At 49.4% G+C, this 16,007-nt stretch overlaps 1 protein-coding gene across 2 annotated transcripts; it reads right to left on the bottom strand.

Annotated features, from left to right (window-relative positions):
• Positions 1 to 4,503: 4,503 nt before the first annotated feature.
• Positions 4,504 to 15,025, bottom strand: CALM1 (calmodulin 1). 2 transcript variants are annotated; one of them, XM_043472769.1, is made up of 7 exons: positions 14,790 to 14,949; positions 13,183 to 13,241; positions 12,214 to 12,244; positions 11,017 to 11,160; positions 8,750 to 8,856; positions 8,224 to 8,359; positions 4,504 to 8,056 (listed from the first exon to the last, which is right to left on the bottom strand). In XM_043472769.1, exons 2-7 carry the CDS (start codon positions 13,186 to 13,188, stop codon positions 8,028 to 8,030), a joined length of 453 nt encoding a protein of 150 aa, XP_043328704.1. In that variant the 5' UTR covers positions 13,189 to 13,241; positions 14,790 to 14,949; the 3' UTR covers positions 4,504 to 8,027. The 2 variants fall into 2 exon arrangements, with proteins under 2 accessions (XP_043328704.1, XP_043328705.1); XM_043472770.1 differs by lacking the exon at positions 13,183 to 13,241 and having other exon boundaries at positions 14,790 to 15,025.
• Positions 15,026 to 16,007: the final 982 nt, after the last annotated feature.

Below are 16,007 nucleotides of genomic sequence, written 5' to 3'. Positions count from 1 at the left end.
TTGGTATTTGGCAGAAACCAACACAATCCTATAAAGCAATTATCCTTCAATTAAAAAATAAATTTAGCATTTAAAAACTAACTCTCTGAAAAAAAAAGAATGGGATCTCCATCATTGTCCAGAGATGACCAAGCCAACAAGTCCTCAAGGATGCCTCAGCTCTTCCCGTGGGGATGCCCTCGGGCCTGGCCTGGCTGAGGGGCCAGCGGAGCCACCCGAGTCGGGAACAGGCACCCAGAGACGAGACGCTGGCGACGACCATCAGGGCATCCAAAGGGGTGAAGAGGAGAGGGTTAGGTCTGTGTGCTTTTGACAAAGGAAGGAAGTGACAGTTCCCAAGAACCAACATGAGCCGGATCAACCAGAGGAAGCAGAAAGACTGCCCTCATTTGCCTCTGTGGCATCAGAATTCACCCTGTGCAGAAGGAGAACAGCGCGTTTTTAAACACCTTCCATTGGAGAAGGAAATGGCAACCCTCTCCAGTGTTCCTGCCTGGAGAATCCCATGGACAGAGGAGCCCGGTGAGCCGCAGTTCACGGGGTCACAAACAGTCGGACACGACTGAGCCACTGAGCGCACACACGTGCTGGCCTTGATGCCAGTGGATTTGCAGCATCTCACTCACTTTGACAACCACCTTGAAGACACTGAGGCAGACTTGGCACTTCACAAAATTCATGCCACATGGGGAGACAGGATGTGAATGCAGAGATCTGTTTAAATGTGGAGCCTGGGTGAATTACACAACATCCTGTTCGCTCCTCTCAGACTGGTTTCAAAAAAAAAAAACAAGGCAAATATTAAGACTGAAGACTTCAGGAGGGTGTGTGAAAATGTGAACGACGAGGCCTGCCTTGTGGAGTAGGGTTACAGGTCCGGGGCCAGCTCCACCAGGCTTAAGTAGGTCAATGGGTAGAGGCTACAAGGATGCAAGTTTCAACCTTCCAACAATGTTCTCATACTTACAACTGCTCAAAACATAATGTGCCAAATGGCCTTCATTGAGAGATGAAGTAAATGATGCTATCTTGATAGAGCCAGCTCCTAAAAAATTATATCCAAGAATTTAAGTATATGGAGAAATGTTCAGGATAAAATGTGAAAGAGGATTTTAAAAATATGAATATATTATTCTATTTATATAATATCCAGAATAGGCAGATCCATCAACACAGAAAGTAGATTAGTGATTACCAGGACTGGGAAGGGGGGTGGGGAGGGACCGCTAACAGGCTCAGGGCTTCTTTCAGGCGATGAAAACATTCTAAAATCAGCATTGACGGTTATACAATGCTGTGAGTATATTAAAAACTACTGAACTCTATGCTTTACAAGGATGAATGTTATGTGACATGAATTATACCTCAAAAAAAAGTATAAGGAATGAAAAAGACTGTAATACATATATTGTATATATGTAATATGTAATTATATGTAAGAAAGAATATCATCCTTAATTTAAAAAAATACACATATAAATCTTAGTTTTGTCAACTATATCTCTGTATCCATAAGATAGAAAAAATTCTGGAAGGAAATACAAAGTGTTAACTATCTTTTACAGGGTAGTGGGGTCAGTTGATATCACAAATCTTATACAATAAACAGCATTTTTATTAGAATCAGAAAAACGGTGTTTTGGTGGCTTAGTCGCTCAGTGATGTCTGACTCTTGCGACCCCATGGACTATGGCCCACCAGGCTTTTCTGTCCATGGGATTTTCCAGGCAAGAATGCTGGAGCGGGTTGCCATGCCTTCCTCCAGGGTATCTTCCTGACCCAAGGATCAAACTAGCGTCTCCTGCATTATAGGCAGATTCTTTACCTGCTGAGCTACCAGTGAAATATCACAAACCTTATACAATAAACAGCATTTTTATTAGAATCAGAAAAATACTTTTGTGAAAATGGGCCTGCCTTTTGAGGTTAACAAGTTTCTTGTCATGGAAAAGTCTGAGAATCACCAGATATGGATACTTGCAATGGGAATGCAATGTATGTGCTGGTCCTTTTAAGATATTTTCATTTTATAATTTGTCTTCACTTATTTTCTATTTGTTTATAATGACCACATTACACGAACTAGTCCTTTAACTAAAACACTATCATTTTATAATTATTTTCTCATTTGTTTTCTGCTTTTAAAAAATAATCCATTATCTTAAATATTGACTCTGCTATCAGTCTGCGTGGGGAAAAAAATTATCTTTAACTACCAAATGCAATAACAAAAAAACAAAATCCCAACTTGAAGGGTATATTAAGACTCAGAAAGGGGAAGAAAAAGTTTAAAAGCAAACTATACATGCTTATATGCAGCCAGGATAAAAAGAGTATTATGTTGTAACAAAATGTTTATGAATTTATCTTACTAGAGGAGGAGAGTCTGGGATTTTCCCTTGTATCTTTGTAAAGGTGAAAACAGAACTTAAAAATGTGACCTTTGCTGGGACTCCCCTGGCGGTCCAGGGGTTAAGACTCCGCACTTCAAATGCAGGGATGAGGGTTCAACCCTGTGTTGGGGAACTAAGATCCCACAGGCCTCAGGCACAGTCCAAAAAAAAGTCACATTCGAAATGCTATGGGAATGTGTAAATACACCCTCACTTCCGAGGCTGCTGACACACAGGCAGAACATCAGTGATTCTTATGCCGGAGACTGCCGGCGTTTTTTTAACGCAGACTCAGGGACAGTCAGCGGGGACGCAGCTCCGTCCCGGCCCTCCCGAGGGCTCCGGCAAGCGGCTCCTCCCGCCCCGGCACAGGGCTAAGGGTGGTGGGAGAGAAGCGGCGGCAAGCTATAAAAAAACTTGCAGTTTGATTTCCTTCTAAGGCAGCCTGAGTCACTGGACGCGGCAGCCACAGGGCCCAGGGAAGTTCAGCTCAGATTGGAAGTGTGTGTGTGTGTGTGTGTGTGCTGTTCCTCCCGGACCAAAACTGCTGAAAATCCAGATGACGTCGTCACTTGGACTGAATCTCCCGCCGGCAGTGAATGGCAGCTTCCTACTTTTGTCCTGCCAGGAGGATGGAAGTCGCTTCGTGATCAGTTCCCTTGACCCACGTTCCAATATTACATCCCACAGTCTTAACAAAACTTACCCTCTGCTCCATGGGGTCGCAGAGTCGGACAGGACTGACTGAACTGAACTGAACCCTCTGCTCCACCCCCACCATGAGACTTTTAAAATCCCACTTATCATCTCCAAGTATACAACACGCCTATACTCCTTTGCCTCCCACCCTTTAGGCTGCAATTTCTATTTCAATACCAAGTGATGCCAAGCTGGGTTGGTCAGACTCCTAGAGCCACGGGCAGAAGGTACCTGGGCTTCCCTGGTGGCCCAGGGGTGAAGAAACCGCCTGCAGCGCAGAAGACGCGGGTTTGTGCCCTGCGTCAGGAAGATCCCTGGAGGAGGAAACGGCAACCCGCTGTCTCCTAGCCTGGAGAATCCCATGGACAGAGGAGCCTGGTGGGCTACAGTCCTGGGGTCGCAGTCAGACATGACTGAGCAACTAAACAAGGTAGCTAGTCCAGTAATCTTTTTGAACGCAGGGCAGAGAGGCAAAGAACCTGTCCACGGCTACAGGCCAGGCCTGAGGTCTCAGCAGAGGGCTCGGTCCCTGCGGGGGTACCTCCACCCTGCAGACAGGGGCTGGCGGTGCAGAGGTGGAGGCTCCCAGCGCGCCTCTGACCAGAGCGGGGCCTTAACCTGCGGCCGTTCGGCCTTCTCAGCTCTCGGGCTTTGTTAAGGGGGCGAGGCAGTCAGCGGTAGGCCCTTCTGCAAACACAGGGGGCAGCCGGCCGCCGCTCCTGCTTGAGGACACGGTCTCCAGACCGGCGTGGGGGCCACAGTGGCGAGGGCCAGGCCTCCACCCCCAGGTTCCAATGGGGAGCACCACCGCCCCGCCCCTCTCCCGGTCGCCACCCGGACCCCGCCGCTCCTCAGCTGTCCTGCCCAGGACTTGGGCAGAAGCAGCTGCTTATGGAACTGTAAATTCCCAGCTAATATGTAAACCCCCATCTAATGTCTAAGTGTACTTCTTCACACAATTTCCAGAGAGACTTGAATTAACCTTGAGGTTAAAGAGGAATCAGTCTTTTCATGGTGTGAATTTTCCACACAACGCCAACAGGGATACATTAAAATGCCAGGATACTGTGTTAAAATATCAGCTATTAACACCTGAACTGTATTTTTTTAATATTTGGCCACTCCGGGCTTCATTTCATTGCAGCATATGGGGTCTAGTTCTCCGACCAGGGTTTGAACCCAGCTCCATGCCCTGAAGGGAGAGTCTTAGCCACTGCACCACCAGGCTAAGCCCCCAGACCTGAACTTTCAAAACAGGGTAAGGCCAGAGTGGGACGTCTCTGTGGTGGCTCTGGGCCCTCCGCTACCGTACTAGGGCCCAGGCAGAATCACACCTGTGGGCAGGTACAGCCTGTTCACTGAGCAAACGGAATGGACAGCAGCGCGGGCTAAAAACCTCCAGAGTTCACAGTTAGAGATGAAAGGCTGCAGAAATGTTTATTGAATACAGTGCCAGGTTTATAAATAAAACTTATTTACAATTTCCATAGAGTTGGTCCCCCATCAGAGAGGTGGTTAAATCCCCAAACAGTTTATCTCAAAAGATTTACAGAAACATTCAAGTACATCTCCTTCGCAAATCGCCACGGTGAAGGGTGACTTCCGTAACAAGGGAACTACCACCATCTTGGCTACAGACGTGTTTAACAAACATTATAATAAATTTGGAGAAAGAACACACACTCCACCGCCACTACACCTTCTTCCTCCGAGGGATACAGACAGCAGAGAACTTCTGTCTCCTGCAGAACAACTTCAGGGGATCAGTAAGAGCTAAGAGTAACCGCCAGCTGAAGGATAGAGTAAGACACATTCGTGGAAATCTAGTCACTGCCAAAAGGATAGGTGTATTCAGGATATACAGTAATTACTTCAAATGTTGAAAATGACTGAATGAACCAGGAGCAGACTTGACCAAATTTACATTCTTTGCTCAGGAGGAAGTTCCCAGGACTGCTGAGGGGCTGCTAGTCGCACTGCTTCTCCAACGGCCCAAGGCGCGCCAGGCCGACTGGACAGCCCCGCGTGACGAAGTGGTCACGAGTACAGTCAGACATGCGTTTATAAAGAGGATATAAAAATATGTACAGTAGCTAGTTTTCAGTGTGTTTGAAAGTTGCTGAAAGTCACCAATTTAAAGTGTGCAAAAAACTCGTTTGTCAAAAAACCAGAAAAAAAAAAAAAGCCTTCCTTGGCAACAGTGCATCAGGAGCCCATCTGAAACATCCAGACACGGCTGCTCGACACCTACCCCGAACAGATGGAGATCGCAACCATGAGCGTGCGCGCCAAGGGCTCAGCCGTTTTCTATGGCAAGTCTTAGGCTCAAGCGGATGCCAGTTAAACTAGTCACTCTATATGTATATAAATATATGTATATGTATTTATAGAGCAGTTAGAAGTGGGGCCAGAGTTTTCAGGAAGTCTGGCCAAGTTTCAGAGTCGTGCCCCCCTCGCCCAGCTCATCTCCTCACAAACCCCCGTGGACTGCAGACACCTGACCCCTGGGGGCTGGTCGTCCCCTCCAAGGCCAGAAAGGCTCCAGTGGACTAAGCTTCCCCTCGAGGCCAAACTGGAACTCAGCACCCCCTGGGGTTACATTTCTGGTTCCTAAACAGGATCCTGGCCACTTAAGAATCTGGCTACAAGGGTGGTCTTTTAGGAAAGGCTATGGGACCAACATGGAGTCCACTCAGCTTCTAGAAAAAAAGACACGGTGAAAGGGTTAAGATAGAAGGCAAAGTTCCTGAAAAACAAGCCAAGTTGTCCTTAACCCTTTTTAAAGCTACCAAGAAGTCACTGGCCACAGGCCTGACAATGGGTGAACAGTCTGGCTACTTGACCTCCCAGCAAGAAATATCCAGGTTATCCACTTCCTCGAACCAGAAACCCCAGTCCTATCTCACCAGGAGAAAACCTCCACGGTACTGAGATGCTCCTTCCAGATTCAGGGAGTTAAGCAAGCCAAGCCTCGCCCATGATGCCAAACTCTCTTCTACCGACCACCCAGCCTAGAGACCAGCAGCCAGGCAGAGGGGCAGGCTCCTCCCCATGGCTCTGACCCACCCCTCTGGCGGGGAAAACGAAGGAGCTGCAAAATGCCAGAGAGACGGGGAGCAGGAGACGGAGAAGCGCAGGGTCTCCATAAACCAACCCTGAAGGCACCCGATGGGCTGCAGAGAGCATCTCACCGCCTCGCTAGCAGCCTGCTGCTGTTCCGGGACCAAGGAAGACCTCCCACACAGGAACACTCAAAACCCAATCTCCTAAGATGCAACCAGTTAACACCCTGAAAAATGCACATTCAGCCTTCAAAAAGAGTTCTGCACTAAATCCAATATGCTTTTTAGGGGACTTTTAGGCAGACCAATCCCACCGCCAAGATCAGTACCAGCATCTCTTTAGTTTTAGTTACAGTTTCGTAAAGAAATACAAAATTCCCTCTAGGCTGGAGTTTTACTTCCAAGCTGGGGGGTTAGAATTGGTTCTACTGGGGGCAGGGAGGGGGTGGGGAAGAGCAAAGTCAAGTTAAAAAGAAGTCTAAAGTTAAGTACAATCATAAATTAAAAATTGTGCCTCAAAAGGTGACCGGTAGTGTCCGTCAGGCATGAAGAGACTGGCTTAGAAAAGTGACCGCTGCTTCCACCACACACAGCAAGGATTCAACTACAGACGCACTAGGTCATCTCTTGCACAGACGGTCTCAAAGAGTCACATAAAACAGGAAATCAGCAGCACAATTTATAAGAACCCCTAAATACATGCTTGAGAGAAAGTGGTTTTTGTTTTTTCCTTTAAGAGCTCTACTGCCTGAATAATCATTGTTACCATGATTCACTCCCCCCTCCCCCCAGTGAAAATACAAATAGACCCACATGACCGTAAACAAGATGAAGCCATCAGTATCTGCTTGGTTTTGGGCAAGGTCTTGGGCTCAGTGGTTGGTGCTGGGATGCATGTCTGTGTGGGTGGGGGGTACCCAATGCTGGGCTGTGGGCATTTTTAAAGGTACACTGGCCTCCCCTCCAACTGGCTCATCCCTGTTTAGGTCTGAGCTTTACAAAGCATTTAACACCACTTTAAGTTAATGGTCTTTTTATTGGAAAAAAAAAAAAAAAAACTAGCATTTACAACTTGGAATGGACGTAAATTGTAAATTTCTTGAACAGCAATGTTGATGGTTGTGCTGAAGTCCACAGCCACAGCCTACTCTGCCGGCTCCAAGTCATGGTTCAGAAGGTTTTAAAAACAGAGAGTCCAAAGATGCTCCCTTGGTAAAAGTTTCGTTTTAAAAATTTGTATGAATGGTGATAGCCTGACACCCATTCCGCTCTAGTACAAGACACACGCGGGCGTGCCGCCAGGGTGTGTCACGGTCACCAGGGGACGATGAGGCCCATCCTGCAGCAGTGGGGCTACGCCCGGACAGCTCTCCTACACAGCATCCTGAGGCGAGCCAACCTTAAACGCCCCTTCTCAGTAACCCAGCTATGGCAATTTACACTAACAATTTTAACTAGAACCCCTTGGAGTAGGTTTTGAATTTGTTTTTTTCACTTTTTCATTTTTAATACAAACGCCTGACTGTGTTCAATTGTCAAGCTGCATGCATGAAAAACTGGCCAGCCCAGACAGTGTTATTAATCATGAGCAGATGGACCTGCCAGGAGTCCACTAAGCGCGTCCTTATTGTTAAGGTAGGACAAGTATTTATATCGGAAAACTGATGTGGAGCTTGATCTTTAGGGGACAGGACCACCAACCAATACATGCAGATTTTTTGTGTGTGTGGACAGAAGGTACTTTTGACATTCAGTTTTGCTATATAGAAACAGAATGAGTAAATGAACTTTTTTTTTTTTTTTTGCAAGAGGTAAGTAAAAGATTCAATTTGATTCTTCTAGAGGGGGGGAAAAAGGAGTTGAAAGTAGGTCTTCATTTTGCAGTCATCATCTGTACGAATTCTGAAAAGACAAATAATCATAACTTTCAGTTACCTTCAAAAGCAGCTTTAATGAACGTAACATCTCTAGTCTGCTAAGGGAAAAGCCCTCGCTGCAGCAGTTAACTTGCTCACAGACCCTAGAGGGAGGACCGTCACAGAGCAAGCTGAGGAGAGGCGGTGTCTTACCTTCGTAGTTGACTTGCCCGTCTCCATCGATGTCCGCTTCTCTGATCATCTCGTCTACTTCCTCGTCTGTCAGCTTCTCTCCCAGGTTTGTCATGACGTGGCGCAGTTCTGCGGCGCTGATGTATCCATTGCCATCCTGCGAACACGCCGCACTGTCAGGGGCAGGGACTCGGTGCCGCGTGGCAAGCAGGGCTCTGACCGAAGCGCTGCCCCTGTGTGCACGTGCCGGCTCTCGCGCTCCCCCTCCACCACTAAACACATGCAGGCAGGAGAAGCCGCAGGGGCTTTTACAAAGCAAAGGAGTGGCAAGTCACAGCCAAGAAATCCGGTTCAAAATTTCTCTGCTATTTTTTATGCTTACTCTCTTATGATAAGGTTACTGCAATAAGTCAAGATATTTGAAAGTGAGATTACAGGCGGTGAGGCAGGTAGGTAAAGTGTTCTAACTAGGAAAGCACGTGAAAGCTTCTACAAATGATGGGAAAGTCGTATTTCACTACAGTTAGCAATGCAGACACAGGGTTACCTTGTCAAAGACTCGGAACGCCTCGCGGATTTCTTCTTCACTGTCGGTGTCTTTCATTTTTCTAGCCATCATAGTCAAAAATTCTGGGAAGTCAATGGTGCCATTACCTCAAATTAAAAAACAAAACCTTGTGTAAAATAAGTGCTCCAGTTAATGCCACTCAAGAGAGGTAATTTTAGAATCACTTTATAGAACAGTAAACATTTGTAAGACAAACTGATGAACTGCTTTATCAGGTTGAATTACCTTAGATCTAAACTATTCAAAAACTTCCCAGGGCAATTTCACATGATTCATGTAATTCAAACTGGTAATCAATGGCCAGGACAGCATTTAATGATGCAAAGGAAGCTGTACACACAGCTTCTCGGCCACTGAAAGGTTTGTACAGTTCAACGGGGCGGGGGGGGAGGCCACAGCAGTGCTGGCTGAAATCTTTCCACTCCCAAGGGAGGCACCTGAGACCGCCTTCCCCCAAGTCAGGGAGATCCCTCGGATCCAAGTCTGCCTACACTAGTGATGCTGGTGAAGACCCATCACTGAGCCACCGAGGTTTTTAAGGAAACACGCAAATGGGAAAGACATGAGTGGGGAAAAGGTGACTCTCATGCGAGGGGCCATGAATGCAGGAGTCTTCTCCAGGAGGCGCTTCTCAGACACTTTATGGGAAGTCACCTAACTGTTTTCTCCCAACTCGGTATCTTTATTTCCTACTAAGGGCATGGGCTCGGAAGTGTTTCCTCAGCTCAGATCATTAACAATCAGGGAACTGTCAGCAGAATCTGTTCTGTGGCCAGTATTCCAAACTCCTCCTTTAAAACCAACAGCCGAATACGCCAGAGACGAGCCACCAGATCAACAGTGTGACTTGAACAGAAATAAAAATTAAGTTAAAAGGAAAAAAAGCCTTACGTCAAGTTCCTCTTTTTCACCAGTACCTTTAAAACAAAGTAATAATTCACAGATTCCTTCAAAGCGTTTTGGCCTCCAAATATTTAAAGCATTATTGATGTTCATGGCAAAAATCAGTTGTCTGAAATGATCTCTTATAGCCCTATAGCGATGTCCTTCAGCATTTCAACATATTCATTCACTGCGAATGTTAGATTCTATAGCTTGAGAAAACTTCCCCTCCTTGTTCCATACAATCGGAGGGCCTAATACATTTTGCCAGTCCCCAGACAGTTTCCTGGGCTAGACTATAAGAGAGCCACCCTATGTTCCCAGATGGCTGATTACCTTAGCAGTCAAATGAGACAGAACTATGAATAAACCTCTTTCTCCAAATTATTAACGATGAAAACAGTCTTTAGAAGTAGCTCAAATGGACTCAAACCACTGTTAAAGAGCTGACTCCAAACCCCTGCTTCTAAATATATGTGACCCGCAGTGTTAACTGTTTTATCACATTATACCATACTTTTTTTGTTATACCATATTTTTAAATGGCTACTATCAAGCTGATCAAGAAAGTCTAGATCCAAACTGTTCATTCCTATTTCATCTTTTCAAAATTTACTAATGTTCTACAATGTTATGTTTATAGATTTAATTAATTTACTTAAATGTATTACATAAACCAAACCTACTAATTTAATACTGTTTCCAAAGCACATGGTTCTTCTTTGGGGGGAGAGGGTAGTGATTAAAAACTACTTACTGATAGAAGCAAACAGTAAAACGGTCTCCTGTCCACTGCTCTGGAATCCAGAGAACAAATGACCGAACAGCCATTTGCTTCTGGCTCCGCGTCCTCCTAGTAGCTTCTATAAATCTAGTTCCTTTGGTCATCATGCACCCCACCTCCAAGCCTCACGTGATCCCTGAAATTCTCTTCAATAAACACATCGACAGCTCACACTGTACTCACTTTTATACATTAACATCTAAGAAGGTTCTTCCCCCACTTCACTTGGGGTTTGTCTCCTGAGATGACCAAGCTTTTTTAAAAGGTCTATGGCTATTTATTTTTACTTTCCCCATAGTACTCAGTGCAGACTCATGGGCCAGTTGATAAAAGACTGAGCTACAGGTCATGGCAAGCAAAAAAGAACAATACTGTGATCTGATCCAGGAAATGTTCTGGACAGCAAGCAGGGCTAGAGGCAGGCCTGAAATCTTCTATTTTAATTGTCAACAGCTGTAAGGAAACCACAGACAGGATCTTTCACACTTGCCTTGCTCTCGACACCTCAAAGACAACCTGGTAACGTGTCTGAACTTGAATTACACAACACTGCACTCCTTCACAGTTCCAAAGCCCTTACCATCAGCGTCCACCTCGTTGATCATGTCCTGCAATTCGGCTTCTGTTGGGTTCTGACCCAACGACCTCATGACGGTTCCAAGTTCCTTGGTTGTGATGGTGCCATCACCATCTTTGTCAAATAGGGAGAAAGCTTCCTTGAATTCTGAAAACACAAGTTTACCTTTTAGAATGAATGTCTTCACCCAACCCAGTCACAGCACGCCCATCCCCTGAACTTGCCAAAGCAAGCCAAGTTGTGCAAGTTAACAGAAACCACTTGCTCTTTATCTGCTGAAACAAAGACCACAGCAGTCACGTTGGACACGCCCTCACACAGAACACACGTCACTCCAGGCAACCAGTTCCATAAAACAAAATTCCCACATTTTTAAAGGCTAAGCTTCAACACAGTTTAGTGCCAGGTCCAATCCGACAAGGGAAGGTGGGTCCGCATGCTCCCTGAAGGTCCCTTCCTGTGACTTCTCCACAGCCGTAAGAACGCCTTGTTTCACAGCAACAGGAGAGGCAGGTCCCAGAAATGGACAATCCCTGGCAACCAGTGTGTTCTCTCTGCATGGCATTCAGAGTATTTCAAAGGCAATCCTGGTTTCCTGAAGAGAAACCATCTCAAAAACCCCTCCAGGGACTTCCCTGGCAGTCCAGTGGTTAAGACTCTGTACTCCCAATGCAGGGGGCACAAGTTCAATCCCTGGTTGGGGAACTAAGATGTGGCATGCCACATACCGAGGTCAAAAAATCACAAAAAAGTCCTCCAAGGAACATTAAAAGCTAAAATCTACACTAACTTCATTCCCTTCCCGATGATTACGGTGGTCTTCACTATCCTCCTCACCCATTCCCATTTAGAATAGCAAGCACAAGCTTTCATGGTGCGTTACAAAGAGGCGTAAGAATTCTAAACTACCTTTCTGAATAGCAGGCTCCATGCAGTCTCATTCCATACAAAGCCTAGCACACCTTGAAGTACCCCAGAGTGTAACAATTGTGTATCCTTAGTTCCACTTACTTTTACATTATCTGACAATCTTTACAAAGACTGACAAGGAGTAACATTTAACCTAAATATCTCTGCTTGTTGTGTGCGTTTAAATAAAGTCCTCAGAAAACTGCTCAGACTAAGGGGAGAGGGAAGAGTCACCAGAACTGAGTCTACCCAGTCCTGGTCTGCCGAGACCCCCTGTAGTCATCCACTTACCAGCAATCTGCTCTTCCGTCAGCTGATCAGCCTGCATAGAAAGAGAAAAGGTTATAATTCAACCTACGGGAGACTGGAGTCAGCACTGCTTTTCCAATTAAGTCTTTTAATAGTGATCTTTCTCAGCTGTGAAAATTTCAGCCATGTCATTTAAGAGAAACAATTAGAATGCAGGGAACCCTTTATCTGTTTTAAAAACAAAGGATGACAAGTTAGAGACAAAGTCTCACTTCAGGTTTTCTTCTCTGGGCCTACCGGCTCTCTGCTCTGCGGTGGGTCTAACGAGGAGAGTCAGTTCATCATTTGAGAAATGGCACCTCTAGTGGCAACAGGCCCACTGCAGCAGCCGCAGGGCCCGGCTCTGGGAAGAAGAGCGCCACCTACTGCACGGAGACGCCGCGATCCCCGCGGCCATCCACCGAGGGACCCAACCTGCCGCGGCTGTCCCTGCAGCCAGGACCCGGGCCAGGTCAGGCTTTCAGTGCACCTTGCGCACCGCTGCGGGCACTCCAAATCTCCAAACTGGCGTTACATAATGGCATTGGCTTGGATTAACAGGCTTTCATATCTATTTTATGAGATACAATTAAGTGGAAAAAATATACATACAGCAATGGGTTATCCTACCAACTTCATTTCCATGCTTTCCAATCACTTAAATTAGGCAGTTATTTGTTAAAAGCCTACCATTTAGAACAACTAAATGTCCTTCCTTAAATTATCCTATGATTCAAAAGTCGGGGGGGGGGGGAATAATGGAACGGTCCTACAATTGAGCTGTTACAAAACTGCAAAAATGAAGTACACAGAAACTACATAATAATTATGAGATTGTACCCTCTTTTTTTGAGAGGAACTATTAACTTTGTTAGAGGATATCTACTCTACCCATTTTAAGAGTGATCTAAGAGCTGCTCCTAATAAACACACTTTACTAGAGGAGGTAATGGCCACGAAGGTAATTCTCACTTGCATTATTTGGTCTCTGCAACGCTGATCTTGTGCCTCCAGCCATGGGAATTCGGCATCTCAAGGACAGTTAACATGTATTTTTATTTTAATGAAGGATGTCTTAACGAAGCCAGTTCCAAAACAAGTTCTAGTAGAAAGCTGATGGTAGTTTATCCGAACTCAAATGAAAACTTTCACAATAAGAATGATGTTCCAACATATTGACTTAAGGAGGAAACTTTTTTTTCAAATTAGAACTGTCTCCTCTCCTCCCTACCCCAGAAATGGCACGCCGGTTTTCTTACACCGAAGAAAGGAGACACGAGGATTTATGTAATGCTAGGACTACGTCTCTGCCTCGTACAACAGGAAGCGCTGCCGGCCACACCTCGCAAGAAGCTGTCACCTCGCCGGGGGAAGTGTCCTCTGAGAGTGGAGATCGAGGTTGTCGGCCCGTCTCGACACAGAAGGACACGCTCACCGCCACAACGCGTCGGCCTCGGGGCAGAGGTGCGCGGGCCCCGCCGAGAGCCGCCTCCCCGCCCCGCCGAGCCAGAAAGACGGGGGGTGATGTCAGCCCTGCCGGCTGGGGGATGGCACACCCGGAGAGGCGCACGGGCGCATCTGGCCGCCCGGGAGCTGCAGAGGCGGCGGAAACGGGGAGGGCATCTCCTCTCGGACGGGAGGGACCGAGGGCCGGAGAAAAGTGCCGGGCGAGGTGGCCCCGGGAGCAGGGTGCGGGGCGCCTCTCCTTCCAGGCCAGGGAGACCCCCACACCCGCCACGGGCGGGGCCCGAGCTCGCCCCGCGCCTCCCACCCGCTTCTGCCCTGCGCGCCGCCACCTCCCCCGGAGCACAAACTTCGCGTCTCCACTGGAGACCGCGGCGCGCGCCAGCGCTCCTCCCCGCCCCCCGCCCCAGTTAGCGCGGCCGAGTGCCTCCCGCGGGGGGGAGGCCCGCCTGGTGCCCCGCTCGCCTCCACCACCGCGCGGGGCGGGTCTGCAGGGGCGCCAGCCGCCGCGACGCGGGGCCCCGGGCCGCCGCAGGGCCCCGCCCGGGCAGAGCTGCCGGCCCGCCGCTTCCGCCCCCGCCGCCCCCCGCCCCGCGCCTTCCTGCCCCCACCCCACCCTCCCCGGCTCCTTCCTTCCCGACCCACGCCCGCGCCGCGCCGCGCCCCCCGGGAGGGAGGCGGGAGGAGCGCCCCGAGGGGACGGCGGCGGTCCCGCGCCCCGGCCGCGGCGACGTGCGCCACCGGCTCGCTCCGGCCCATTCATTCTCCGCCGCCCGCAAGCCGGAGTCGGGCCGCGGCCCCGCCCGGCCCCCAACCCCTAGAGCAGCCCGGGGGCGGACGGCGGAGCGGGCGGGTGCGGGGGCCTCGGCGCGGCCAGAACCCCCGCCGGGGGCCGGGCGCGGCCAACCCCGGCCCCACGACGGGCCGGAACGTAAACGGTGCTGCCCGGTCGAGAAAACCGGGAGGCAAACCCAGAGCGCGTCCTGAGCCGCAGCGGCTGCGCAACACCCGGAAGCCAGGAAAAGCCACCCGCGAGGGAAAGACGGGGAAAGAGACAGGATCGGGAGAGCCCGGGCAGGCGGCCGCGGCGCCGACACTGGCCGCGCCCCACCTACCATGGTGCGAGCGAGGCAGGGAGGCCGAGAGAGCGAGGGTGGCCGCGCCGGGGCCGGGACCGCAGGGCGCCTCCGCTACAGCTGCTGCCGGGGCGCCGTGTGCGCTGAGTGCTGTGCCGTCGCCGACCGCCGCCGCCAACTGCGCTAACGGCTCCGCGCCCGCCAGGCTACCGACACCACCGCCGCGCCGCGAGCCTGCGCCCCGCGGTATATATAGGGCGCCGCGTATCCCTCCGCCGCCGCGCCGCCGCCTCGCCCTGCGCCGCGCCGCGAGGGCTGGGCCTTGCTGCCTGGCCCCGCCTCCGGCCCCGCCCCCAGCCCTGGCCCCGCCCCCGCCGCGCCCGGCCTCCCGCCGACCCTGCGCGCGCGCGCGCGCCGACGGCGGGGCTGGGACCCCCGGCGCGGAGAGACGGGGAGGGGTGCGGGGCGCGTGCCCCGAAGAGTGCCCGCAGGGCCAGGACGGAGACAGAGCGGCTGCGTAGCCGACGGGGGGCGGCTCCGGCTTCAGAAGCCCCTGCCCCTCGCCCCAGGCGCACCCCGCCGGCGAGACCCCCTCCTCCCCTTCCTAACCCCACCACCAGCCCCTCGCATCTCGCGCCCCGGGGCAGCGGGCTGGCCCTGGCCTCGCGGTCTCCCGCTGGCCCCCGCCGCTGGGGAGACGTGGGCAATTCTAGGGTGGGGGCGGCCGCACGTTCGGCAGCCGAGGACAGGGGTCTGGAGGAAGCAAGCGTCCTCGCGCGAGAAACTGCTTAGACGTTTGCTTTTCAAGTAATGTCGAAGACAAATGAATATATATGCTCGGTTGCTAAATCCGTGTCATGCTCATATGTTTAGCCAGCTTTACCTTAATGTTTTTACATTTCCACTGAATTTATTTTTTTTGTATGTTTGAATAATCTCCCTCTCCTACTGTTATTTTTTTTTCCCCTATGGAAAACACTACTCATCCTGACCCTAGTCTTACTGAAATCAGTGTACCTGTACATCTTCTGTAGACTTGCAAACCCCATGCTTTGATTTGTGTGTGTGTGTGTTAGTTACCTGGTCCTAAGAGATCAGATCTTTATTCGTAGATCTACAGAAACAAAGAAGGAAAAAAATAGATACATAGAATTCCCTAGATTAGAGTTGGAACACACAGTTTAATTGACTCTACTATGGAGCTTGACCATTTTTAAATGCACAATCTTAATTATATTTCTTTTCAAGTAGTATTTT

The sequence above is a fragment of the Cervus canadensis genome, chromosome 6 (genome assembly GCF_019320065.1).
Source record: "Cervus canadensis isolate Bull #8, Minnesota chromosome 6, ASM1932006v1, whole genome shotgun sequence".
In the NCBI taxonomy this organism is placed as follows: domain Eukaryota; kingdom Metazoa; phylum Chordata; class Mammalia; order Artiodactyla; family Cervidae; genus Cervus; species Cervus canadensis.
The sequence above is the reverse complement of the archived record's forward strand: the minus strand, read 5'-3'. Positions and strand labels throughout refer to the sequence as shown.